The 24,057-nt window shown below is 37.3% G+C and overlaps 6 protein-coding genes across 7 annotated transcripts; 2 read left to right on the top strand and 4 right to left on the bottom strand.

Annotated features, from left to right (window-relative positions):
* Positions 1-271: 271 nt before the first annotated feature.
* Positions 272-1,211, bottom strand: LOC111782872 (putative calcium-binding protein CML46). Its single transcript, XM_023663701.2, has one exon. The coding sequence runs from the start codon at positions 1,149-1,151 to the stop codon at positions 492-494; it is 660 nt and encodes a 219-aa protein (XP_023519469.2). The 5' UTR covers positions 1,152-1,211; the 3' UTR covers positions 272-491.
* Positions 1,212-3,405: 2,194 nt separating this feature from the next.
* On the bottom strand, positions 3,406-5,291 carry LOC111782865 (cyclic dof factor 1). Its single transcript, XM_023663693.2, has 2 exons — positions 5,083-5,291; positions 3,406-4,629 (listed from the first exon to the last, which is right to left on the bottom strand). The coding sequence occupies exons 1-2, from the start codon at positions 5,206-5,208 to the stop codon at positions 3,556-3,558; spliced, it is 1,200 nt and encodes a 399-aa protein (XP_023519461.2). The 5' UTR covers positions 5,209-5,291; the 3' UTR covers positions 3,406-3,555.
* Positions 5,292-6,380: 1,089 nt separating this feature from the next.
* On the top strand, positions 6,381-9,116 carry LOC111782875 (uncharacterized). The gene is made up of 3 exons (XM_023663703.2): positions 6,381-6,632; positions 6,723-6,784; positions 6,932-9,116. The coding sequence occupies exons 1-3, from the start codon at positions 6,542-6,544 to the stop codon at positions 7,055-7,057; spliced, it is 279 nt and encodes a 92-aa protein (XP_023519471.1). The 5' UTR covers positions 6,381-6,541; the 3' UTR covers positions 7,058-9,116.
* Positions 9,117-9,886: 770 nt separating this feature from the next.
* On the top strand, positions 9,887-13,877 carry LOC111782870 (uncharacterized). Its single transcript, XM_023663699.2, has 9 exons — positions 9,887-10,076; positions 10,657-10,707; positions 10,883-11,179; positions 11,825-11,896; positions 12,414-12,481; positions 12,678-12,834; positions 13,047-13,127; positions 13,214-13,303; positions 13,434-13,877. Exons 3-9 carry the CDS (start codon positions 10,907-10,909, stop codon positions 13,554-13,556), a joined length of 864 nt encoding a protein of 287 aa, XP_023519467.2. The 5' UTR covers positions 9,887-10,076; positions 10,657-10,707; positions 10,883-10,906; the 3' UTR covers positions 13,557-13,877.
* Positions 13,878-15,758: 1,881 nt separating this feature from the next.
* LOC111782864 (putative arabinosyltransferase ARAD1) lies at positions 15,759-18,577 on the bottom strand. Its single transcript, XM_023663691.2, has 2 exons — positions 17,054-18,577; positions 15,759-16,569 (listed from the first exon to the last, which is right to left on the bottom strand). Exons 1-2 carry the CDS (start codon positions 17,999-18,001, stop codon positions 16,042-16,044), a joined length of 1,476 nt encoding a protein of 491 aa, XP_023519459.2. The 5' UTR covers positions 18,002-18,577; the 3' UTR covers positions 15,759-16,041.
* A 1,902-nt stretch (positions 18,578-20,479) lies between these two features.
* MYB94 (myb domain protein 94) lies at positions 20,480-21,987 on the bottom strand. Of its 2 annotated transcripts, XM_087120369.1 has the most exons (4): positions 21,749-21,987; positions 21,439-21,568; positions 20,734-21,353; positions 20,480-20,650 (listed from the first exon to the last, which is right to left on the bottom strand). In XM_087120369.1, the coding sequence occupies exons 1-4, from the start codon at positions 21,882-21,884 to the stop codon at positions 20,520-20,522; spliced, it is 1,017 nt and encodes a 338-aa protein (XP_086976495.1). In that variant the 5' UTR covers positions 21,885-21,987; the 3' UTR covers positions 20,480-20,519. The 2 variants fall into 2 exon arrangements, with proteins under 2 accessions (XP_086976495.1, XP_023519466.2); XM_023663698.2 differs by having other exon boundaries at positions 20,619-21,353; positions 21,749-21,983.
* Between the last annotated feature and the right edge of the window lie 2,070 nt (positions 21,988-24,057).

Here is a 24,057-nt window from a genome sequence, read left to right on the forward strand (position 1 = left end):
ATTCTATAAATCTACCCATTATAAATTAATTAAAAAATTTAATCAATTAATTTTCATTTAACCATTACATATGGTTCTATATACATACATATCAATGCATGAGATGTACCTACAAAATGTCAATTTAATAACATGTTGCAACATTCCCAAATGCTCCCTAACCTAAAATCACCTTGACATTTTGAAAATTAACAAAATCTAATCTTTCCAAATAAAGTGTTCAAAATTAGAGTTAACTAGTGAGCAACTCTTGCCCAGATAACCTTGATACTTGCTCTAAAAATATTTTATAAACACCCAAACATTGTGAACAACTTACGCTTTGCAAACACAGAACACAAAGAAAAAAAGGAACTTAAAGATTCAAGAACATCACATGGAGGTTTGAGGATGCTCTTGTAACAAATGATCGTTCATACAATCCTGCCTCTTAGTTAAATCCTAATGTAAGACACTTATTTTCAAAGTCAAATTTACAGACACACCCGTTTTCAACAAAAACTCTGTTCAACAAGCATAGCAAATTCTTCAAAATCTAAACGCCCATCTCCATTCTTGTCATATCCACTTATCATTCTCCTGCATTCATCAACTTCTGAAGCCACTGTAAATCCCATGGCATCCAACACTTTCTTCAAGTCCTCTGCATCAATAAACCCATCACCATTCTCATCAAACAAATCAAAAGCTTTCTTAACTTCCCCTACACTCAATTCTTCCTCAAATACCCCCTCAATCTCAGCCTTCAACTCAAGGTTATTAGTTTCCATGTTGTTATGAAGTGCCTCCATCATAGTTTTCACATCGTCAATGGTTAGTTTCACTTCATGTGCGTCATTAACAGGCATGCCCACAATTCCTGTGTAGCAATGCCCCACATGGGCATTCCGTCGAGCACTTGGTGTGCATGTCGCATCATCAGCAGCCTCAAAGCGTTTGATGATGTTGCGGTGGGCAACCCATGAATTCCACAGATAAAAATGGAAGGCGGCACAGAGGATGAAAACGTACAAGGGACCTGGAAACAAGTATTCAAGTAGGAAATTGAGAAAAAACAGAAACAAAATCTGAAAAACTGAAATGGGATTAGCATAATCAAGCTCATCAATGGGTGCCATTTGCGAAAGAGTGAAAGGGTGAACAAGTAGCATAGATATCAAAGTAAGCAGTGAGCAGAAGGCAATTTATATTGGGGACAACAAAGGAAGACATGAACATCTTTGTATAGCGGGGTCAATGCTTACCCTGATTAAACTTCTCAAGTAGTTGGCTTGCGTGTTTCAGAATCGACGGTGAAAATTTCCAGGAAATTAGAACATTAAGATCCGGGGATGGAAGAGTGGACGCAATGACTTCATTTTGTGTTTCTTTATCAACCTTTTTCAGAAGCAGTTAACTTCTATGAAGTTCTGAGAAATTTCGGTATCATGTTCTGGACGACCCATCTCCGCCGCGTCTATTTCCAAGTGTTTTAATGAATCCTGCATTCAAGTTTTAGGTTAAGATTCGGGAGTAGAACAAGTCAAGTCTTTGAATGTCAATTTTATTCATAAACTTTCCTAACTTAAATTACAATCTCAATCCCAGAATTCAATTAACCATGGTTAGAAAAAGGACACGCTTTCATGTACATTTGAATAATAAATTCATTATCTTTATAAAATTGATTATAAAAATAAAGTTCCCTTTTCCGAATTTACGCTATAGTTAATTTAATTGATTTATACCTCTTCAAATGATATGATATATTCAAATAAATCTTACAAATATACTTTCTAGAATCCAAATATTGATGGTACGTAAATAAGATGAACAAATGACGAAAGAAGATGTTAATTAATTATCAAACTAACTACATTAAAACAAAAACAAAAAAAATTAAAAGAACGTTGGAAAGAGAAGTTTCATCAAAGAAAAAACATACGCATTTGTTGAAAAGGAGATGCTTTTTTGGAAACAACCTTGTTTTATGAAGCACATTCATATAATATAACATAAAGTATGAAAAGATTTAATTAAACCCAACAAAAACGCACCATACCATATATATTATTGGATACTTTTTCGTAATTGCCACACACGTGTCCCACTCACCAATCTCAAACTTTTTTTTTTTTTTTTTTAATTTAAATAGGAGATATTGGAACGCCTCAAAACTTAAGTCATGTATGTCTTGTATGTGGGACTTATGCATATATATGCGTATAGAATTCATGAAATATTGAAATAAAATATCTTATTTTTTCGTAAGATTTTAATTGCATTAACCGGAGATTGAGGAGGGGAACGAAATATTTTTTACAATTATATGAAAAATTCTCCCTAACATATGTGTTTTGAAAACTGTGAAATTGACGACGATATATAATAGTTAAAGCAAACAATATCTGCTAACTGTCTGATTAAGCTCTTTAATAAAAGATGATCCATTGAAGTGGGGAGTTTGACCCCAACTCCCAATAGCTACCGGTCACACCTTTTTCTCCGCCCATTATAGCTTTGCCCTTAATTCTACAACATTGTTTATATTGTACATGGTGCATTTAAAAAGACACAAAATGAGGTAGTGGAATTATGAGTCCATCCATAGTGCAGAAAGAATTGATTAAAGTGTATGCACAAAGAATTGATTAAAGTGTTCAAAATTTTCGTTGATGTTGTTAAAAGCTTGGCACTTTGAGCAGCTAGGTTTGATTTGCAAGGGTTTGTAAGGGCTTATTCTGTCAGTTTTTTACTACACATAAAGAAGCTCCAAAGCAGCTTTGGGGAGGCATTTGTGGACTGAACAAAACACCTTGGGTCGTTATAAATGGTATTAGAGCCAGATACCGGACTATGTGCCAGCGAGGAGGCTATTCCCCAAAGGGGGTAGACACGAGGTGATGTGCCAGCTAAGACGCTAGCCCCAAAGGGGGTGGATTGTGACGTCCCGCCCAAAGAAGACAATATGTGAATTTGGGTCGTTACAAGAAGAAAACCTATGATACAAATCAGGGAAAGCAAAAGGGGCATTTGAACTGCTACCTCATGTTTTTACATCACTTGCTTCTTCTTCTACCTTCTAAATATCTCCCTTTGGCCTTTGCCCTATTATTAGTTGCGACTTAAAAACAACATGAAATGAAATGAGATGAAAAGAAAAGAAAAGAAGAGAAAAGAGATGGACTATCTGCTTTCTCAATCTTATCCTGTTACAGCTGTTGTGATAAGGCGTTTTGGTGCTTTGGCGCTGCATAAAGCCACACATAGGATCACCTTTTGTTGCTTATAATTGCCTTTCCACTCTTTTTTCCATTTCTCAACTTTTTGGAAGATACTCTCTGCAGTGCCCATGTGGCTGTCTCAGGTTTATACATCGACTCACTCATACAAAAATGCAGCAAAAACAGATAAGACGGCACCACAAACAACCAAAGTTTCTGCGATCTATGTCAGTATTTCATATATCTCTGTACATTACAAGGCTTAAGAAGGAAGCTCAGCAATCTGCATGGCTATGTAAATTAGGCAAATACCTGTAAACGCTTAAACGGGGAATAATCATATAATCTGCCTTCAAGAGCTCTCATGAAAGACGAGAGATCTCGACAAGGCTGCAGGGTTTGCCTGCAACACTGAGGCGTTTTTAAAAACAGGAACCTTCTCATGGCCCTTGGGTTCAAAGGTTTTGAACAGATTTCTTCCCCCACTCATTGATTCATTCTTTATCCCAAGCGTTGCCCATATGGAACTTTTTGCAGCCTCACTTGGGTCATCAATCCTTAAAGTCTTTGGGGTCAATACACCTCCATTTCTCTGCTTAACTCCCTCTTCTTTACTTGAAATGGCATCTTCTTTCGCCATTTCATTGTCTCTTTGATGCTTTCCCAGTGTTGGAGAAGCTTTAGATTTTTGTGCTGTGGAATCTTGTGGTGAAAACCACGGGGTGTTCCATGGTCCTGGAACCCCACAGCTCCAAGTAGTTGGTGGAAGAAAAGAAAAGGGAAATCCTGGAGGGCCGAAGGGTGGTGGAGAAACTGATGAATTCCAAACCAAAGGCCACGGAACTCCAGAAAGACAAGAAATTTGAGAAGGGAAGCCATTGGTTTTCAATTCTGATGGTGTTTGAACTGCCATAGAAGACAAACTCGAGCTTTTATCACACCCTTTAGGGATAGAACTGGGTGCATCCAAATTGAAACTGAGGACTCTGCCACAGTTACCAATGAATTTTGGTTTGTGGGTTCCATTTGAAGCCTCAATTTCAGCAGCTTCAAGAGCCTCAGAGATTGTGATGTGACGGTAATAAGAAGCAGAGTTTTTGCTCTTCCGGCGACCGGCTCCAACCGGCACGTTCCTCATGATGCCTCCAGCGGTCCAGTATCTTTGACAAGCCTTACAAAAATGGCGAGGTTGATTGACATTGTAATTGTTGTAGTAACAAAACTTTGTGTCCATGCTTTTGCAGCGAGGACATGGAAGCAATTTATCAGGTTTCTTTAGGGTTTTCTCTGAATAAAGCCTCTCACTCTCTGGTTCTTCATCTATAGACGGCGTTTTGGGATTCACGCTACCCTCTTGCCCGCCCTCCAGATTTCTTGAATCATCTGAACCATCAACAGGTTTCTCAAGATCATCTACACTTGCGTCCTGAAATCCAGAAAAGGAACAAAGTTTTATGAACCATAGACACCAGTCAAATTAAGTCAATCTAGTTTCTGTTTAGTCCGTTGTTAAAATCCCAATTGAGGTAGAGATGAAGTTTGACATTGAGAGAAAAAAAAGAAAGAAAAAAAAAACCCTTTTATTTCCTTTTTCGAGTAAATTAGTAACTTTTTTCTGTCATGATTGGAAAACTAATTGAAAAGATGAGGAAAAGAAAAAAAATTAAATTAAATTTGCAGATGAAAAAGAAAAAGACTCGAAGGATTCATAATCAACCAAGAGTAAAAACAGAGAAGAAAAAACGACCCAGATTACACAGGTAGCAGAAACGGAAGTGAAAAAGTAAAAACGACCCAGATTTTGTTTGACCAATTGGTGAAATGGGTAGCAGTTGGATGAAGGAATAAGAGAGTGTGGTATGTGTAAGGCACTCTGTACCTTCCTGGGTTCTGCATGTTTCTCAGAACTGAAGTCATGGGAATGAACCGCCGGAGCTTCAACGTCGTCGGAAAGAGGGATATTCCGGCCAAAAAGCTTAATAGCAGGATCCTTACAATCCAACATAATTTTGTGTGCTACAAGAAGAAGAAGAAGAAGAAGAAGAAGTTGAAGAAAGGAAGGGGATTTTTGGGAGTGTTTAGGGGAAGGAAGTTGGACGATGAATCCGTTAAAAGAAGGGGTGGGGGTGCCACGTCAGCGAGTGAATTTGATTGTGAGCCACAAGTTTATGTGGACACAAAGATTTTCTTCCATTTCTGATTCTGGGTTGTACCAAAAGTTGGTGCACCCGATGCGATGCCCCTACTGCTCACTTTCACAAGTTTGGCTGCCGCCTTCCACGTGGATCATTTTATTTGGTTGTTTTTCATGTTTTATGTCTTTTGCTTTTGCTTTTACTTTTTTTTTCTCTTTCATTTTTGGTGCTTCCTAAATATGTCTCACCTTCCAAAGGAAGAAAAAAAAAACATTATTTTGTTCAATTGTAATTTATATATATATATATATGTTCATATTCTCTATGGCCAACATCTTACTTCAAAATAAATAAATTTGAAGAATTAGGAAATTTATTAAAGAAAACAGTTGGCTGCTGCGCTGGCACATGCTCCATCAACATTTTGACACTTGTCCCTTAGGTATGTTATTATATTCCCAAAATCTTTTAAATTCTCAATAAATCATTTTCTCTCCTTCCCTTTTTCCTCTATAAATAAGTTTACACCCAATAAAATACATATTTGTCTTACTTTATATATTTTTAATATTTTAAATTTTCTTTTCTCATCCTTTAAATAAAAGGTAACAAAAAAAAAAAAAAAAATTGAACAGGCTATTTAATAGGTGAAATCCAGTGAATTGAAAAATTACTTGCAATAGATAAAAAACTTCTTCCTAATAGACACGTCTTAAAATCGAGAAAGTTGACGATGATATGTAACAAATTAAAGCGGATAATATCTACTAGCGGTGGACTTAGACCGTTACAAGCCGTATCAAAGCTAGATACTAAACGGTGTGCCAGAAAAAACGCTAGATCCATAAATGAATTATAAGATTCCACGGGGTGAAGAGGAAACCTCTCACGAGATCCCACTACCCAACTGGTAAAATGGTGCACACCACGAGTCACTTTCCCACGGTGTCTTCCAACTTTTCCCAGCATATTGAGTTTTAAAATATCATTTCCCTTTCCCTCCCACTTCCCAAGTTTTCATCTTTCATTTTTCATAGAGATATGAGAATCCCTAGGCTTATCACTTTCTATTGGACTTGACTAAACACAGCTCATTTGCAAATCAATTTTAAATATACAACTACAAATTGCCCTCTTCCTAAAGCACCCCCCATCACACACACGTTTTCTTTGTAGCAGAGCAGCACTCTGAGCAGAGCAGCAATGGCAGCACCCACTCATTTCCTTCGTTTACTTGTCATATTCTTGGGACTTCACTACAACCTTCTCTCTTCCAATGCTGTCCCATCTTCGAGTAACCCTCTCAAACCACTCTCCTTCCTCTTCTTTTTCTTTCTTCTTCTTACAAAATGAACTACAAAATGCTTCTGATCTCATTCTGTAGGAAGTGTCAGCCTCATGCATGCATCCAATCAACATCTTCAAGTTTCAAGCAACACCCACATGGTATATTACATTACCCATCAACCTTTTACTTTGTCTCACCTATTCTGTGTTGGATCCTTTCTTCTCTCTTTACTACCGATTGACTTCTTCCTAACTTATCTGTTTATGCTCTTGGGATTTAAACATGGAAGGTTTCTGTTCGTTCAGGTGATTGCAAACCAAGAAAAAGTGAGGCATGGAAGAATGAGTGTGGAACTAAATGACTATCCAGGATCCGGAGCCAACAATCGTCACACACCAGGGCCACAGTTTAGAGGCTGTGCTGATTGTTGATTATTGGTTGGGTTTTATTATATGATACGAAAGCTTACAAAGATCTACAAGTTGGGTTTAGAACCTTAGTTGTTTATTAGGCAATATGGATTGTTTAGTTTATGGGTCTCTCTCTGCCTGAAACATCTCAAAACATTTTCCTTGTGTAACTTTGAGGCTTTGTAGTGAGTGGAGAAGGTGGATGCACTGGTTGAGTGCAACATACCCAATATCCACCACAATCAATTTAATTGGCTGCGAATTTCAATACCAAAGCAGCACTAAAGTGGAGTACCTTAATATTAAGTTATTGGGCATTACAGTCAATTGTTTAATTGATTTTAAGTTGCATGTGGCAGCATTTCATGCTGTGAATACAACACTTCAGCTCTGATATTTCATTGAAATCAGATTGTTCATCTGTATAACAACCCTACAGACATAAGCCAGTGCCTAAAAAGATGTAATCTTCTAGTGCTTGAAGCGGTTTGGTGACCGATCAATGGTAAATTCAGCAGCAGAAGGTACTATGAACTTACACTGTAGATCAGAACACCACTAAGTGGTAGTTTCCCTCAAGAGGGCCAAATCTTTCATGTTAAGAAAACTGATGGCTTTGACTATTCTTCACGGTGAAGGAGATTTGATGGGTTTGTGTTTGGTAGAACGGCATATCCACCAGAAACCATTGCATTTCCAGCAAACGGTGCAAGCTGAATTTCAAATTCTGCTTGTGATAAATGCATTGACAACTGATCAGGCTCCCTTTGGACAGCTTCAATAGGCTCAAGTATAATGGCTCTTGATGAACAGTTATTAGAAAACTTATTTCAGTTAGCTATCTTATTTGATAACTTACCGATTATTGACCAAATAAACTCAAGAGAGTCAATCATATAGCAGGAATTATATGCAACTCACAATCGCCTTTGGAAATAGATTATTGCAGTTCAACTCTATCAATCAACTCTGCCATTGAACTGCACACAAATCGAGATCTTGTAATATCAAGATTCCTCCAAGAACCAAACTAGAGTTTTGCAATATCTGCATGAATGGTAACTCAAATCACCATTTAAACTTGGTGGAGATAACTATAACATACCTCTAATGAACTGGTTTACGGTGATCGATATGGACTCACGACAAGCATCTCTTTCAATGGCTATAACTATTATGTTGGCTGATTCATTAGACTTGCTTATCTTCCTTAAAAAGAAAATCCAAAACCATCTTTGCTCCAACTTTCTCACTTTCAAGAGACTCTATAGAGAGTCGCTTCAAATCACTTCAACTGATTGGATGAGGAATAAGGACCCCAAGTCCAAGTCCACCACTAGAAGATATTGTTTTCTTTAGGTTTATCCTTTGTCCTCTTTGAATTTTCTCTTTTGAGCTTTCCCTCAAAGTTTTCAAAACGTACCTCCTTGTAATGAATGTGGCTTTTCCTTTCAGGCTTCTCCGGAAAGTTTTTAAAGTGTGTTTGCTAGGGAGAGGTTTCCACACCCTTTCTCACAATCCACCCCCTTTGGGACCCAACGTCCTTGCTGGCGCACTGCCCAGTGTTTAGCTCTAATACCATTTGTAACAGTCCAAGCCCACCACTAGCAGATATTGTCCTCTTTGAACTTTTTTTTTTTGACTTTCTTTTTTGGACTTCATCTCAAGATTTTTAAAAAAAGTTCCCTTGTCCAACTAATGTGAGATCTCGTATGTCCAAGTAAAAAAGAAACTTAATTAGATGCTACTGGTACTTAAAAGAAATCCAAAGGGCAGGTATTAATTAATGATTGGCTTCCATCATTGGATAAGTGAAATAAGAAATTGATGGAAGTAGGTAGACAATAATTGGAGAGGAAATGTGAATGCAAAAGTAAAAAAGCGAGATGCTACTGAAACACAAAAAGATGAGCAAATCTGTTGTATTCAGCAAACGCAAGATCCCAGCTGAGCCGAACAACTAATGAACCCCACAAACAAACTAAACCATCACCATCAGTGCCAAATTTCTAACAATCAAACCATGAAATGAAACCCCAGTGACTAAAGTTCATTAAGACTTCCAAAAACCACTTCAACTCCATTCATCACAGCACGCATCTCTTTCTTCCTAGTAGTATAAAAAATTGATCAAACATTTACCGACTCCCTTGCTGACTCCTGGAATTCATTTTGTTTGGGACATTGTTAAGTTGGTGGCATCGGAAGCTGTGTCATCGTCTTCATCTTCCTCGTAAATTGAGATTTTTGTTGGTGAAAATGGAAGAGGCGGGGGGAAATTTAGAACGCTCCATTCATCGTTTGCCCCCAAAAAGCGAACAAGTTTTAAAATTAGGGCATCATAATTGGAGTATGAACAGCTGAAATGGTTGCCCGGTGGGCACAAGACCTGCTGCACTACTCTACTAATGCAATGTCAAAGTCGATATATTAATCAAATGGGAGTTGCCCAATTTTTTTAATATACCCAACCTAATCCATTTCCCCAATTACATAATTTCAATACTTCCTTTTCCAATTTCTCCCGTGAACTTAGATGAACAGAGACTCTTTGGGACGTGGCCTTTTCTTATTGGCTAATAACCTAAGACCAAATAATTTCATTTATTTTTCTTAAAAGTTGGGTAGGAATTTAAATATTTTAAAATTTAAAAAATGCAAATTTAGAAGTTGGGCTTGGGGAGGTGGGCCCAGGGGGTATCTGGAAAATGTGTACCAAAAACGTTGATTCTTTGCCGTCCGTCACAATGCACTGAGACCCTCCCTTTCACCGAACTGATTCAACGTCAACGAGGCGTTAACTTTAGACGAACGTTACCGAAGCAAGGCTCGGGGTTTCCGAAGCTCTTGAACTTGGAAAAAAAGAAAGAAAGAAAGAAAGAAAGAGAGGACCGAGTCCAATACAGACAAACGCAAAAGATCCCCTTCCTTCATAAGCCTACAAACAATCGGATTGTGTCACCGATACACAGTTTCTGAGGGAGCGGAGCTAAGACTTCCCTTTTGCAACCTCCGTGAGACTCTGAACCAAATTTTGAAGGTTTTTTTCCCCCACTTTCATCTTCTTATTCAACTTCCATTGTTTTCTTTTTGCTTGTTGATGGGCTTGCAATTTAGTTTTCTGCTTTTCGTCTGATCATCGGGTTTTAGGGCTTTCTGTGGATTCATTTCTTGGGGGGGTATGTTTTTTGGTTCCTGTAAGCTTAGCAAATGGTTGAAATTTGTTGTTGAGTTGAAAATTGAAAGTTTGAACTCTGGGTTCTTTTTTTCTATCTTGTATGATGTTTCTTAAAACTTGTAAGGTGGAGTGAGCGAAGTTGAGGGATTCTTTTCTACTTGTTGTGCCCACATTTTAGCTGCGATGGTTTTGCAGCAGAAAGGTGTTAATTTGTAGTTAGATTGTTTTGGAAGAAAGGATTTCTACCTTTTGTTTTTTTTTTTTGTTTTTTTTTTTTTTGTAAGGAATATACTGTTATTGAAAGATATAGTTTCAAAAGTTGTTGATCAGAAAAATGAAATCTTTTGTTTGCGGGAGGAGTTGATTTTTAGAGTGTGACTCGGCCTTTTATGATGCAATTACTTGGAGTTTAAAGTTTTCTTGCGGTTTCTTCGTTTTGTAGCTGAGGGCTTCGAGAATTGAGGGAAATCGAGCACAAGAGAGAAGTTTGAAGGTATGTAATTATTTTTTTCTTTAAGAATCCAACTTCAATCTATTTTTATAGACAAGTTACATCAATTACAGTATTCTTTGTTTTTAATTCCTTTGAAGTACAGCTTCATTAATGTGACATGAGAAATCAGGGCAATATTTTGTCATGTGTCGAAGTAATATCTTTGATGTTGCAGGAGCTTTTGTTTTTTTACACAAGAATGGGTGATCACATGGTCTTGTGTGTGGACCGCCTCAATAAGCCTGAAAGCTTGCAGTCGCTACCGGGAACTACTGCTCCAGGGTCTTCTTTAGAATCTTCATCTTCTCAAAATTCAGAGCCACCTGTTTGTGCTATTGCTGTTGAAGATGTGGATGAACATGATGGATCTGAAGAAGACCCCCTCATTCAGTCAGTTGAATGTCGAATATGTCAGGAAGAGGATAGTATTAAGAATTTGGAGATTCCTTGTGCTTGCAGTGGCAGCTTGAAGGTACCATTTACTAACTTCTATGGTAATGGTCCTTGTAGTTTAACGAAATGGTTCTCTGGTCATGAGACAAGTTTATCAGAAAATCATCATATTTTGCTAATGTAGCATATTTCAGTGCCTTGTAGAGTTATGGTTATACTCATTATGAAGTTGTGAATCCCTAGGTGGTTGCTTTGCTCACTTGACTTAAAGGGGCACAAAGAGCCGATCGTGATTGTCTTTACTGCTTCTGAGCGTTATTTTCATTTTACAAAATGTGAAGAGACTTTTACCTGACTTGAATTATGTGGGAAGAGAGCATGATAGAAAGAGTCCATTTTCAATACTTAATTTTCATCTGTATTTTTGCTTTAGTTGGTTTTATTCAGGCTAATGGGATAATGTAATGCCATGGCAATGAATAACGTGTTCTTTCTGTTGGGAGTAGTCATGGAAAGAAACCTGTTTTTCAGGTTGTGGTAGTTTTCTTGACAGAGGACAGACACACCACATTTCAAGCCACACCTTTGAGTTGTCGTATGTTTCATCTGTTGTTTGATCAAACCCTGTGCCATGATGCCTTGAGAAGTCTGATTCTATCATCATTATTACTGATACAATATTCTGTTTTATATGCCCCTGATTCTATTCATTTCCCTATTCCAGTATGCTCACAGGAAATGTGTCCAGCGATGGTGCAATGAGAAGGGAGATATAAATTGTGAAATTTGTCATCAGGTAAACTATATCACACCATTAGAAAATCTGGAATATTTGTTATATCTAGTGTCTAAGGGAATTCTTCTGGCTGATTATCGATCAACTAGTCAAACCGAAAAGTTAGTAGAAAAAATCATCTTTCTGTTTGGAATCTACAAGGTTTTACCTTTATATTTGGCCAATCTTTGGTATTATCAAGTAGATGTGTCAGGCTCATGAAAAATGATGCTGACGGTGGTTGGGTTGATCGTTGATGTGTGTTCATACATTATGAAATATTATTATGATGTTGTAATTTCTGGCATTTTTGCACAATAAAAGCTTGTGGAGGGAAATATAAATGATGGCTAAAGATTAACTTTGTGGATGTCAAACTCTCCCCTTCGTTTACCGAGGGAAGTATGTTTGGTAGTTAGAGATGTTAATACTAAATCATATCCTGATTCTCAAGTTTAACTACAAGTACTGGGAGTTATTTTCATCGATGGGAAGTTCAAATCAACATGTTGATATTTTAATTCTTTTTTTTTTTCAGAATTATCAGCCTGGTTATACCTTGCCTGTACCACCCCCTCGCTTGGAAGATGCTACCATTGATATGAGGTAAATTTTGGTTCACCTAGTTCAATGATGTCTACTTTGGTTCATGAATTTCTGCTAATACGTAGTTTCTGAATGGCCTTATTATTGTTCATTCTAACATTTGCTGCTTGAATTCTTCATATCTCGTTTACTTCTACTAGTACAGACGTTGTTAGATCTAATCTTTGATTTTCTGTTCATCAAAATGTGTTTGCAGTGAAGGTTGGCCGGTCTCTGAAACTGCTTTAGATTTGCATGATCCACGACTTTTGGCTATGGCAGCAGCAGAACGCCACTTTCTTGAGGCAGAATACGATGAATATGCAGATGCCAGTGCAAATGGAACAGCGTTTTGCCGATCTGCTGCTCTGATTGTGAGACTCTAACTTTTACCCTTGAATTAATTTCCCTTGTTAGATACTGATTTTTGTTAAACCAAAGTTGGTTGGAGTCATTCAACATCAAGGAGTTCTGTAGTTTTATACCACTTCTTAATCTATCTCTCCAAATGTTTCTCTGTTAAGATTATAATAAAACATCTATTGTTCACACTATTATGTTGATTATTACTGTTGCTTCTCTACAGTTATTGGCTCTTTTACTGTTGAGGCACGCTCTGTACCTTACAAATGGTGATGGAGAAGATGATGCTTACACTTTTTTCTCGGTAAGTGAGACATCAAATTTTTTTCCTCCCTTCAATTCTATTATATTTGTGTACTGATTATTGTTAACTTTTATATACATTGGCAGCTTTTATTGCTACGAGCTGTCGGATTTCTTCTTCCCTGCTACATTATGGCATGGGCTATCAGCATACTACAGCGTCGGAGACAAAGACAGGTGTGTGCTAAAGAGCTGATTTATTATGCTTCACATTTGCAAAACTTTAGTAATCTTCTGGTTTTTGTGCTTCAAAATGTTCCTGAAAACCTGAAGTTATTGTTGTTTATTCTTTTACTTTTTCTTGCAGGAAGCTGCAGCGCTTGCAGCAACTGAAGTTGCATTTATGCTGCAGGCAGCACAAGGTCAGAGCCTCCAGTTTACCATTGCTCCAGGGCCTGTAGTGACGCCTCATCAAGAGCCACTCCAATAACGATGTTTCTTTATGGAGTGCTGACAGGCATTATAAATATTAACTTCAACCTAAATTTATTCTACTGTATTCCACCTTTTTTCCCCTTCTTTCTTTCTCTTTAAAAAATTATCAGTAAACTGTAATTTTCCATCTTCCCCTTGGCATCCCCTGCAAGTTTTTTTTCTTCGTACTGCTTTAAATCTACATCTCTTGCGTTCTGGTTATCACGGAATCCGTGATGGTTAATCCAGAGAATTGGGTTGCTTTGTCTATAAGGTTCTTCCTGTTAACTATTAATATATCATTACTAGTGCATGATCTACTTGTTTAAGTTGGCAAGATATTGGATTGCAAGGAATTTAATCAATGGATGTGTTTTCAACACACAACTGTCTCATGGCCCTCTAAATATATATTATAATACGGAAGAAGAAATGCAGGCTTTTCTTAGTTGATGTTACAAAATGTGTCTCAGAACGCACTTTAGCTAACTTGCATGATCTTTGATGAAAGGAACTTATTCTTAGGCAGTCTTAAGCAAAAAAAAAGGTAGGCTGTGGAAGCTGAAGGCATACGTAAGCTAAGTTGATGGATGATTGGGAGAGGAGGGAGGGTGATTCAAAGATGGTCGCTCTTCATAGGTTTTAAAGGGAGAAAATAAAGGAGTCGGGTCTGAGTGGAGGGTTGGGCAAGCAAAAGAGCCCCCAGATAAAAGTATAAAAGAGCTCCACTGAAGCATATAATGAGAACCCAAGAAGGATTCTCAAGACCAAGTTTTGTTGCAGCAGGGACCAATAGAGAAAAAGCTTGCTCTTCTTTTTCCTTTCTAGTAGAAGCTCTCTGTTCCCCTCTCTGGTCTTTTATTTGCTTCATGGCTCTGTCTCTCCCCTTCTCTCTCTCTCTTGCAGGCCACAAAGAGATATTTTACATTGGAGATATCTTTTTTTATTCTCACATGATTATGATAATGTTTACTACATAGACTAAACCGTAAAAGCACTTATCTTGTGTTATTTATGGTCGGGTGACATGGAACGACAGCTAACTGAGGCCAGTCTTGGTCTGGTAAAAAAGGGCAATCCCAAGATTGGAACAGGATGTAAGGAACTAATGAAATGGACAGCACAAGGAAAAATATCCGTAGTCCCTGCCTTCTCAAGGATATTGTTCCATTCAACCTTTTCTTTTCTTTTCCCCTTTTAAATTCAAACCTGTCAAAGTCCTCTTAAAACACCTTCCTATTGCTTCTTTTGCAGGCTTATCATAAGATGAATCTTAAGATTTCCCTACAAGCTATGGACCCCAATTATGTCTTTTGCTTTTCGGCCGTCCTTTTCCTTTAAAGATGAAGCTCTGGCTTCTTCATACAACAGTGAGCCATCCTAACCTTTGTCTCTGCATATATCACACACACATCCTTCTCCTCCCCATCCCCTCCTCACTCAACACAGATACTTCCACCCTTCTTCTAGTTTCGAGTATAAATGGGGTTTTTGGTTCATAGGGTGCCCATGCTACTACTCTGTGTTTGGTTTTTGGTTCTTCAACCAGAAGGAACCAGTGGGCTGAGCAACATCGATCTAGCACTCAGATGGGATAAGCTACGTATTCCCATTTTCAATAGCTTCAAGTTTGTGAAGGAGGCATCCGTTGAGGACGATTGGGGGAGAACACTGGCTTTTGCACCAGCACCTTTGACGGGTTTCGATCCAACCCGATTGAATAAAAGAAGGATTCGAAGGGGATCTGATCCCATTCACAACAAATGCTGAGATGAGAAGAAATGAAGAAGATACAAAGAAGTTCAGTTTCATGTTGGTAGCTTTCTTGTAGTGGAAGATTGCATCTGTTTGGGTAAGTAGCTTCAGTGCTGTACAAACTCAAGCTCTAACAAAACAAACAGCTTTATTTGGATGTAAAACAAAGTTCTTCTGTCATACAAATAGGTAGATGTTCTGTAGAAAAACTTAATCCATGTTTTCTAAATACATTCTTTCCCAAGCTTTATTTTTTAAGTTTTAAGTTCATCACTACAGTTCCGCAAGCAAGAGCTATATCTCTAACAACTCCTCTTTAATCCCTCGTAGTACTCATCTTTTCAGTTGATGATTTCATATTATCCAACAATTATCAGTTAAGTTTTCGTTTGAGACGTGTCCATGTTAAATCAAGTATGAAGTTATCAAGTTGAAGTTTGATCCTAAAAAGTAAAAACTGGTCTAAACTTCAGTAACCACAATTCTTAAGGGATAAGCCAAGGCTGAACAAGTTTGAAGATGATAAGGTCCAAGGCTGCAATGAACTTTACAAGTTAAGTGAGCGAATATTGAGTACAGATCAACTATAGACAGCCTATAATCTCAATACTACTATGTTTTCAGTTAAAAGATTCATGACCATAGCAAAGATTCATGACCATAGCAAAGATTCATGACCATAGCAATATGGAGAAAGGATGATAGATCTCAGTGACTACAAAACTTTATGTTTACTGAATTCATCATCAACTGTTCTTTAGGAGAAGTTCAGATCTTTGGTACCTGTTCTTCCTCTTCCAATTCCGGTTAGATTTTATCTTCGACACTTTACGTGACACTGCTTGCCAAATCATATCAACAGCATCACCACTTTGAGACGGATACTGATATTCAAATTCATGCACAATTTCCTTTATTCTATCCCACATCTTTGTCCACCTTTCTCGTCCGATTCCACGAAGAAGATTCAGTAGATAGCCTTTCCTTAAAGAGTCAGCTGCTCGAACAAAGACGCAAAACTCTGAGTAGTCCAAGACATCTTCATATGGCAGCTCAATATCGTCACTTATAATAACAGGAACACAATGACTTGCAATGGAATCGAAAAGTCGGTTTGATGATGGGGTGTCTCCTGCAATATTGAGGCAGAACTTGGATGAGGCCATTCCTTGGCCTGCCTCGTTGATTCCATTTCCCTTGACACTTCCAAAAGTAAAATGAACGCCTTCCTCATCTTTCAGAAGGTAATATAGTTCTTGGCGAATTACTCCCCCCTGAAGACAAATTCAAAAAGAAAATTAGAATAACTTTCATTAGCTTCAATGTTATCAGATAATTATAAGAACACATGGTGACTAAAAAGGACCTAAGAAAAAGATGACAAATGCGAGCAATGCAACACTAGAAACCAAACACAGCAGAGGAAATGCAATTTGACTTTAAATAATCATGCGTGACAAAGGATAGTCTTTAGTTTATGCATGTCATTGGCTTTTCCACTGCATATAACAGGATTGACCATTGCGCAGATAAATCCATTAAGCATCAAATATTTAATTTTGACACTCCTCAAGATCAACGAGTCCATCTTAACGATATCATATTTCATGAATTTCCCATCAACCAACAAAGGGATTCAGGCAATGATATGAAACACCGATGCAGAACATAATTTTGCCGAAAAATAAGATTAGGGAGAGGAAAACTTAGAGAAGCATAGCACACCAATAAGTTACTCGAGGTTACAGAATGACTTACATCCTTCCTGTATATAGCTCCTTGAAAATACACCAAAATAGGACGCTCGTCAAATGTGGCAGATTTGGTACTAGGAACTGTCTTCACTACATGTCTGTAAGGAGCAATAATATCTTTTTCAATATTTGCAATGGCAGCTGGGTACCTTCCAAAATCTGCTAGCACAAACATGGCCGAGCCCAGTTTCTCTCTCGCATCCAACATACTATTCGGGTGGTGAGCAACTATGAGATGATCCTTTCCACCCACTCGCCTCCACTCCTTCTGACCAAACAAGAAATGGATCAACTTATGCTGCAATATCTTGTTCACATTGATTTTCTCCTTCCCAAGTAATTTAGAATGTTTGTTGTAACTCAAGGATGAGAAAAATGGCACAAACACCACATCTGCTTGACTTGAATTCTTTACCCTAACCGCTGTGCAAGTATGACCAATATTTGGGACATTTGATGATAAAAGATCAAGTGTAAGCCAGTATTCCATACTGTGCTGTAAATTCAGCCCACCTGGGTATGATGGGATTTGACTTCTATTACTGAGATTAGGCCAAACTTGATCTTTTTCTCCCTTCCACCCCAATAACCCAAAGTGAAGTAAAGGCGGAAGATCATACATGAATACTCTCAAACGAGCCTTCGCAGGATCACAGGCCAAGTCTGTCTGGTTAGAAACTGAATAATCCATATCCCTATCTCTAATGGCTACTTCGAATTCCACTGGGGGAGCTTCCACAGGTAGCGTAGGAAGCTCCATTGGTTCATTGTCCACATTGTGTTTTAGGTAACTTGAAGTATTGTTAACAACAATGAACTTGAGTACTGAACTGGGTAAGAATGAATTGCAGTTGGATTGTAGAATGAATAGAGAAGAAAGAATTAGAAGGAACATAGACATGGTTATCAAGTATAAAAATATTCTAGTCGGAAGCATGCTTTTCTCCAACATTGCAGAAGACGAGTCCGTTAAATTAAGAGAATCAGAAAAAACACCAATCCGCCAATACGATGGTCAAACAAGTTAAAGATTCTTTAGAAATCCGAATACGGAAACCTCTTCAATGTTGTAAACAGAGGAAGTTCCATTCCGAACCAGAGGCAATAGAAGGTTTGAACAAAGAAGGGATCCCACTTCGCATCTATCGAAGGAGTTCTCACGAACCCATTAAAACTAATCCAATACCCAATACTCAAGAATCAAAAGAGCAGGATTTGCTCATCTTGCATTCGATTTTGAAATGGGTATAAACCCAGAAGAAATGGTATGGAAAGCTTTGCATTTAGAAGTAGAGAAGGAGATGAATCGAAAGCTTACAAATCTTAGTGTTGAGCAGAGAGCAGGTTCGATTGAAGGTCATTCCTCATGAGAAGTCATCTGGGTTCGGAGGCATTAATGGGAAGAACAAAACTAGAGAATTTCTACGGCGAATGAATCCCACTTTATACACTTTGACCAAGTATTCTTCAATATTTACTACTGGTTTTCAACGAGAAAACAAAATCCCTCCTTCCTTACCCCATTACAATTCTCATTTCTATCAGTTTATTATTTTCATATTTTAAAAATGAATTTGAAAATTACGTTATTTGCACATGCACCGTGTGTGTACGATGATTAGATTGGGCTTTTGGGCTCGACGTTGGGACGCGTGAAACAAGTAGTCCAACATTGACCACCTGGCCCATTTCTTCCTTCTGGATATAGGCTACCTAATTCACCCACTTTTTATACTCATTTACTACAAAATTTATAACCTTGATTCTTGGTTATGGTTCGATCATAATTGTTCGTTGATTAAGCTTCTTCTCAATTCTGACCCCCATAGAAAGAAAGAGATGAAAAAGAAAAGAAAAGGTATGTTTTTGTGGGGCTGCTTACAGCACACAAAATCAGTTGGATATGTACGTCAATCCATTTTCTTTTGCTTTCTTTCTAGTCCAATGGAATAGTGATGCTTTGTATACCTTGAAATGTTGTTACACGGTTAGCCCAATTAGTATGCTCAATTTCGAAACCCCAACCAATCCATTCAATGCTCATTTATAGGCGGAGAGGTGCTGGGCTGTTTAGGCCGATGCATTTTTAAAACTTTGAGAAGGAGCTCGTAAAGGAAAGCTTAAAGAGGACAATATCTGCTAGCGGTGGGCTTAGGACAATCTCTGAAAGGGGTGGAGTGTGAAATCTATAAGCATTTTTTATAAAGGTGTGGAAAAGAAAGTGAAGTTGTTATGCTCTGTATCTATGCGTTCTTGAAATCTGAACCGGAAGCTTAAAACCATGGCTTCTGTGTTCATATGTGTTTATAGTTCATGAAGTTGTTAAATTATGAAAATGGCGGCCGCAGTGGTTGACATTGTGCGACAACACAAAGGTGGAGGTTTTAATTAAGATACGAAATTGTGAGGGCTCAACTTCATTTTCATATCTGCCCTCATCCCTCGATAATTGTGATAAACATAAGGTGGAGACTGACTTTAGAGTTGGCCTAATTAAAGCCCATCTTTTCGTTTGATATCATACATATAAAGAGCCCACTTGATCTGTTATCTGTGTGTGAAAGAGTTTATGGTTAAATTTGTGTTGGGGAAAGCCATGGCATCGATCGAAACACAGATCTCTTGCTTCCATAAATTCCTGTGTCTTTTTTTGTTTTAACAATTCAAAAGAAAAGAGGGATATGATTGTTTTCTTGCACCTGCAATTAATGAGGTTCATACGGTTGAGGTTGAGGTTGAGGTTGAAACAATTTCAAAGTCGGCATTTAAGAGGGTGGATGGCATGGTTTTTCCAGATTTCGAAGCCATATTCCTGATCCATAGAAACACAAACACAGCAGCGGTTTTAGGGAATATGATAGAACATGATTATGATTCAGAGGTTGTTGGGAAATGTGACAATGAATGATGTTCATAACATTCCTTTCGCTCCAACGCGATCATCTTTCTTTAACCCAAACCCTAAACTCATATGCAACCCTTGTAACTTGTCCTTTACACAACGCTGCTGCTTGTCGACATTCTCTACTACACCTTGCGCCTTAATGTGTTCATACATTACATTCAATTTACTCAATTATTGGCCTAAAATTAGAGAGAATTGAATTTATATTTATTATCTTATCTAATTGATACTTTTATATTATAAATATATCTCTTATTATTATTATCATAATTATCAGTTCGGAGAAAATTTCAATTTATTCCATATATCATATACAGCCAAAGTTAGGTGCGAAATTTAAGTATAATTTGTTTTATAGCATTTAACTGGTTTTAATTATCTAAGTTAAGCCATAGACATTTGGGAAAGGTGAGAAATAATATATGATTTTTATTTCCATGTATGTATATATGATATATATATATATATATAGCACATAACTTGGGTACATGTGATATATATATATATATATATATATATCTATATACACACATTTTTTTTATAAAGAAAAAAAAAAAAAAAGTTGTTAATTTACACTTCCTTTATGGCTGGACAGGAGTGATATAGTGTAAAGAGTTTTGGTTTGGTCTCCTCCTGGTGTACTGAGCAGTCCACACAAAAGAAGTAGAAGCCGTGCAAACCAAAGACGCAACGTTGCTAGTATAACCAAAATTAAAACAAACCTTCAGTTTGAGGTTCTAATGACACGCTAATTAAGTCCTGATCGGTATGAACATTACCCAAAGCTGCATCGTCAAACAGCCACTTCTCCAGAAAAGTAAGAGGGACTTCTTGATTTGCCGTTGAGGTTGAAGAAGTATTGTTGAAATTCAAAAAGCAGCTGGAATCATCCAAAGTGGGCCCATCTGGTGAGTTGTTGCAATTTGTTGCACTCTGTGATCCCTCGCTCACGCAAGCTTGTGTTGTAATTTCTGATGACTTTTCTGGTGACTTCTTCATCCAATTCTCAAGCAATCTGGCGATGTTCTCAGCGCTCGATGCATATGCAGAAGTAGTAGTAGTAGTTGTTGTTGTTGTTGTTGGCGGCTGCGGCGGCGGTGATTGGAGGATCAGATTGTTAATTTGGGGTTTTGAATCCTCTATGATTCCAAATGGGTTTTGTTTGTCGAGGGATAGAGCTTCACAAAGAGCTCTTTTGGCTGTGTGAATATCCGTTTGGAGCCTTCTTTCCCACTGCCCTCTAGAAAGTGTACTAGTCTGTGAGGGTGTGAACCGATCTTGGGCACCACCATCAGGCCCTGATTGCACCCTTTTCAGCTTCTTTTTCAAGTGGGTGTTCCAATAGTTCTTTATATCGTTATCCGTTCTTTGTGGAAGGTAGGAAGCTATGGCTGCCCATCTGCACAATTTTCACATCATAACCACATACATGTATATATATATATATATATCATAATACAAATTAATTTTGAATTTTGGATTACCTGTTGCCCAAAAGAGCTTGGAGGTGAATTATCATCTTCTCTTCATGATCGGTGAAGTTGCCACGCTTGATGCCTGGGCGGAGGTAATTAGTCCATCTCAGCCTGCAGCTCTTACTGCATCTTAGCAGGCCTGAAAGGACAAAAATTGATTATATTGAAAACAGAGTTCGTTGAAGAAATTGTAGGGAAAGGAAGAGCACAGAAATGAAACAGAAAGAGCAGAGTAGGTAAGAAATTAAGTGCAGGAATTTAATGCAGAAACCAAGGCAGCAAAGAAGAAAAAGAAGAAAGAAAAAGGTAAGAAATTTACCAGTGTTGGTTGGAACGGATCTCCAGTTACCAGGTCCATGTTGTTGAATGTACGAAACCAAGATGATATCTTCCTCGGGAGTCCATGGCCCTTTCTTCACGCCCACTTTGTCGCAACAGGGTGGCCTTCCCATCATTTCCCACTCTGTTTCTCAAAACCCTCTTCCTTTCTTGATGTTCTATGTTCTGGAAACACCCATATATTTCCACGCCAGTTCAGGGGTGTCTATATGTAGAGAATTTGTATATATATATATATATATATATATATATATATATATATATATCGAGTTGGGTCAGGGAATGCGATGATTAGATGGGGTGCATCACTCAAAAAGGGTCAAAACGTACAGCAATCAGCATTTAGTGTTTCAATACCAAAAAGTCAGCTCTCTTTTTTGTTTATCTTCACCTTACGCTCACAAAGCCCCGAACTGCATTCAATGTGGGTATTAACCAAAACCAAACCCTAATTCAACCCACAATTGACTGCCTTTATTTACTCACTTTTCTTCGGACTTTACAATGTTTGGAAGTGGGTTCAAGCGGAAATTTAAACCTGGTTTTAACTCAATTTTGTTTCTTCTAAATCATCAATTTTGTTATTCACCATTAAATGAAGAAAGGAAATAAAACTAAAATGAGAATGATGATGTAAGGGAAGAGAAGTACAACCTCTTTTGATTTTTATGACACGTGGGGACGTGCGAGTAATGGTGATTTGGACTTCCTTACTTACGTGGTGGAACCTCAACCGTCCATCAAATTTCATCATCCAGAGAAGATGTGTGAAGGAAGGCAACACGCGGGGATGCCTTGGACCACTCTTCTCACTTCTCATATAATTTGAAATTTCATTATTGTCTTTTTTCGTTTAGTAAACAAAATAAAAACAAAATTCATCATCATTTGTAAGTATCCCAACCCATAATCTTGGGTTTAGAGGTTAATTAATTTGTTTAATGGAGATAATTAGAGTGAAAAACAAAATGAAGGTATTTTCCACAATTAGGGTGAGAATTGATTGTGTGGGGTTAGGGGAGGATTTTATTATTGAAAATAAGAGACAGTGGGGTTAGGGGAGGATTTTATTATTGAAAATAAGAGACAGTAATTAAGTAGCTGTTATAATTTGACATGAGCATTACATAATGAAGGAATTTTGCAATAGTTCTAAATATGAAAATATGGAAGTTGCATGAACATTTCCGGATTTAGAAATTAATCTTCATCCACAATTAATTTCTCCCTCTCTTCATCTAAATTTATGGTGGGGAGTAAAATATTAAACCATTTTTCAAAATAAAACACGTTGCCATCTTAAAAACCCCAACACACACTTTCTTTATTACTTATTATTATTTATTTATATTTATTGGCCGGACAAATGTCGATGTGGACATGTCCACAAATAAACCCACGTGTCACCCCTGACAATGCAATCTATATATCTCACTTCAATCTTCATTAAACATTAAACTCTCTATTTATTATTTATGTCATTTATTATCTACGCCTTTGTATCAAACTTCTTATTGTAGTTAGAAAAAAATAAAACAATTTGTCATCGAATACAATTTAAATTTGATTTGATTAAAATAAGTTTAGGACGGGAACTATAAATGAGTTTGCTATTTGTTGAAATATCTATCGACCAAATTAGATGAATGGATTAATACATAGTTGCTATGAATATACATCTTAATTGGGCTACTAATGATTTTTTCTTATACGGTATATTAAAAAAAATAAGATTAAAACACGAGCTAAATTAAAGCGTTTTGAACTAGAGTCCAAAGGTGGTGAATTAAAAAATAGTGTTGTCATTTATGGCATCCCAATTATATGGGTAGTTATAAATAAGTGCATATAAAAGCAATTGAATGCAACATTCAATCAACGTGAAAGAATAATATATATATCACATTAGGTCGTGAGTCTTGGCTCAATTGATTAGACGTAAATTAACAAGTATAAGTTAATAAAATTAGTTTTAAATTTTTGAGGGAGGGAAGTGAAATAAATAATTAAAATGCAATCATATTAAGGTTATGAAATCATATTAAGTACATAAGACTAGGATGTGTAATAAAATGAATGTGGTTGCATTTAAGTCAACAGAAAATGTGAATGTAACTACTCGGATGCGCCCATTTGATCCTCCATTTTGATTATGCCCACATCCTTCTTTGACTATTTGCACCACCACCTTTTTCCCTCCAAACCTCTCCATTTCAACTCACCTTCATCCTATCATTATCTATAACTTTAATTTAAATACTTATTATTAAAAGTTTTTTTGTTTTATTA

Source organism: Cucurbita pepo, chromosome 20 (genome assembly GCF_057944985.1).
Source record: "Cucurbita pepo subsp. pepo isolate OVF chromosome 20, ASM5794498v1, whole genome shotgun sequence".
NCBI lineage: Eukaryota > Viridiplantae > Streptophyta > Magnoliopsida > Cucurbitales > Cucurbitaceae > Cucurbita > Cucurbita pepo.

Coding starts and splice junctions, on each gene's coding strand:
- LOC111782865 (XM_023663693.2), bottom strand. CDS start 5,208: ATGTTGGATTGTAAGGATCCTGCTATTAAGCTTTTTGGCCGGAATATC. Junction 4,630..5,082: donor AACATGCAGAACCCAGGAAG/GTACAGAGTGCC, acceptor TCTGGATTTCAG/GACGCAAGTGTAGATGATCT.
- MYB94 (XM_087120369.1), bottom strand. CDS start 21,884: ATGATGGGAAGGCCACCCTGTTGCGACAAAGTGGGCGTGAAGAAAGGG. Junction 21,569..21,748: donor ATCCGTTCCAACCAACACTG/GTAAATTTCTTA, acceptor TTGTCCTTTCAG/GCCTGCTAAGATGCAGTAAG. Junction 20,651..20,733: donor GTTTGACGATGCAGCTTTGG/GTAATGTTCATA, acceptor TGGTTATACTAG/CAACGTTGCGTCTTTGGTTT.
- LOC111782875 (XM_023663703.2), top strand. CDS start 6,542: ATGGCAGCACCCACTCATTTCCTTCGTTTACTTGTCATATTCTTGGGA. Junction 6,633..6,722: donor CAATGCTGTCCCATCTTCGA/GTAACCCTCTCA, acceptor CTCATTCTGTAG/GAAGTGTCAGCCTCATGCAT. Junction 6,785..6,931: donor TTTCAAGCAACACCCACATG/GTATATTACATT, acceptor CTGTTCGTTCAG/GTGATTGCAAACCAAGAAAA.
- LOC111782872 (XM_023663701.2), bottom strand. CDS start 1,151: ATGCTACTTGTTCACCCTTTCACTCTTTCGCAAATGGCACCCATTGAT.
- LOC111782870 (XM_023663699.2), top strand. CDS start 10,907: ATGGGTGATCACATGGTCTTGTGTGTGGACCGCCTCAATAAGCCTGAA. Junction 11,180..11,824: donor CTTGCAGTGGCAGCTTGAAG/GTACCATTTACT, acceptor TCCCTATTCCAG/TATGCTCACAGGAAATGTGT. Junction 13,128..13,213: donor ATGCTTACACTTTTTTCTCG/GTAAGTGAGACA, acceptor ATACATTGGCAG/CTTTTATTGCTACGAGCTGT.
- LOC111782864 (XM_023663691.2), bottom strand. CDS start 18,001: ATGTTGGAGAAAAGCATGCTTCCGACTAGAATATTTTTATACTTGATA. Junction 16,570..17,053: donor GAGCTATATACAGGAAGGAT/GTAAGTCATTCT, acceptor ATTTGTCTTCAG/GGGGGAGTAATTCGCCAAGA.